This window comes from Echinops telfairi, unplaced genomic scaffold, assembly GCF_000313985.2.
Source record: "Echinops telfairi isolate 266 unplaced genomic scaffold, ASM31398v2 ScPeMD7_5;HRSCAF=22, whole genome shotgun sequence".
NCBI lineage: Eukaryota > Metazoa > Chordata > Mammalia > Afrosoricida > Tenrecidae > Echinops > Echinops telfairi.
Window position 1 is genome coordinate 6,013,813 of NW_022103901.1, and position 2,233 is coordinate 6,016,045.

General features: G+C 54.9%; 1 protein-coding gene across 1 annotated transcript in view; it reads left to right on the forward strand.

The window, feature by feature from the left end:
• The window catches only part of LOC101654926 (S-adenosyl-L-methionine-dependent tRNA 4-demethylwyosine synthase TYW1), an 82,568-nt gene that overhangs the window by 26,463 nt on the left and 53,872 nt on the right, over nucleotides 1-2,233 (forward strand). The window contains exon 10 of the mRNA XM_045284522.1: nucleotides 746-864. Coding sequence (XP_045140457.1) covers nucleotides 746-864 — 119 coding nt within the window. The remainder of the gene's footprint in view (nucleotides 1-745; nucleotides 865-2,233) is intronic.

The window sequence follows — 2,233 nt, forward strand, 5'->3', positions numbered from 1 at the left end:
ACGGGTTACGTCTCTCTGAGGGCGTCCCTGCCGCTGCGGCTGCTGCTGCTGCTCTTCTTGCTTCTGACTCCAGAAATTCAACTCTGGGGAGAGAGAGAGGCAGAGACACACACACACAGATACACACACACACACACACACACACACACACACACACACACCCCACGTTCAGGCAAGCTCCTCCCCTTAGTCGGGGTGGGGCGGGGCACAAATTGACCAATCCCCTCTTGGTATGCCACAGACACCTCATTTGCATAGTGGGCCCTTTGCTGCCCTTCCATCTGGTCCTGCGCTCTCCTCACACTCGGCCACTGCCCATCCATCTCATTAGCTTTCTGTTCTCACTGGCCCTTGAGTTCAGGCAGGACTAGTCCCCGAAGAAGGATGGACATTATGCTTAGCCAGGGAGACGGAGGCAGCCCCTCAGCCAGAGGGATGGACACAGTGGCTGCAACTGGGTGTGCCCCCAGTGGAAGGGATGTGAGGATGGTGCGGGACGGGGGCTGATGGCACCCGGCCACAGGCACACCCTACTGGAGACGAGAGAGAAGGCCACAGCATGAGGAGTCCTCCCGGAAGAGCTGCCAGAGGCAGGCCTCCCCACACACACTGCGTGCCCTCACGTCCACTTCCAGGCGCAGGCTGAGCGCGGCGCGAGTTCCGATGGCTGTTGCAGTGCTGGGTGTTTTGTTTCTGTGCTTTGAGGACTCGATGTTAAGACCCCCTTGTCTTCTGCTTGCCACAGTCCATGCTCCGGGGCAGAGGAGGTTGTTACAAACACACGTTCTATGGCATCGAGAGCCACCGCTGCATGGAAGCCACTCCGAGCCTGGCCTGCGCCAACAAGTGCGTCTTCTGCTGGCGGTGAGTGAAAACGAGTGGCCCGATGGCCCAGCGCCTGTCCCTCAGAACTTTGCACCCCGATGTCTGCCCACTCTGTGTTCACACTGGCCTCAGGCTCTGCAGTGGCGCGGGGCCAGGCGGTGTTTCCTGTTGGGCACGGGGCGTCCCGACAGCAGCTAACCACCACGGAGCTCTGTGGCTTGCGTGATCAAGCCCCGCTCCCATCCTTGCTGTGACCGACTGACGGGTTGGCTGCTTTCTGGACCAGGTCATCAGCGGTGCCTGCAGTTGCGTGCTGCGATCGCAGAATTACCGCCAGAGGGCAGCTTTAACAAACACCTTTCTTTTCTCACAGGTTAGGAGGCTGCAGGTTCAGATGTAGTAGAGGGCTGTCTGGAGGGGGAAGACTCTCTCTCTGAGTGTCTCCATGTTCTAGGAACTTCCCAGAGCAGGGACCTTGTGTCCTCAGGACACGCTCCACTTCTGTGTCTTCTCCCATGGCCGTGGGAGGTCGCTTCTGTCTCCTTTGATCTCTTGTAAGATGGGAGATCACGCAGCCCACACCCCAGGAAAGCTCCCCGTACAGCCCCTTGTCTGATCGCATCCGTCACCTTGAGGGCTCCGAGTGGTGATTCCGTCTTTCCCACTGGGAATCCCGGCCCGGCCAAGCCGGCGCTCAGTTGTAAGGGACACCAGCTCACGACGGGATTTGTTAGTTTCTCATTTATCGGAGGAGCTCGAATTTGGCTCTGGATTCTCCGCATGCTATCTTTGTTTTCCAGTTCACTGATTTCTGTATAGTACGGTTCCTTCCTCATTACTGCCAAGTCTTATGTGGGTCATTAGCTGACGCGTTTGTAAGTACTTCTTCAGCCAGGGGCCGTAGACGTTGATTTGTAGCATGACGCTCATTGTCCAGCCATGAATACGTTCTGGTTTCCATCGTGCCTTCTTGTAAACGCATGGGTCAAAGGAGTATTGATTTTGGAAATCAAGCATGCATTCGATCTGAGGAGTTCTTATTCCTGTTATTAATTTTCAACTAAATGAAAAGTCCTTGAGATACAAGTGATGCCTATGCACGCCCAACATCATGTGACAGTTACTGGCCAAGTGGTACAAGTCGCCCCTGGGCACGGAGAGAATGTGTGTGTAATTGCTGGGCTTACAAGAGCGATAACATCTATTCTCCGTGGCTGCTGAATTGCTGTGTCCAAATGGCTGGCGATGTACTGTTCAAAAACAGGTGTTTGAATGACTTGGCTTTTAAAATTAGCTTTATATTGAAGTGACTGTATGGACAGTGACCGTAGGTAAGTATGAGTGCAGGTGGAGCCGCCACCACAGCACATGTTTGTATCACCTGTGCGTGTGTGTGTGTGTGTGTGTG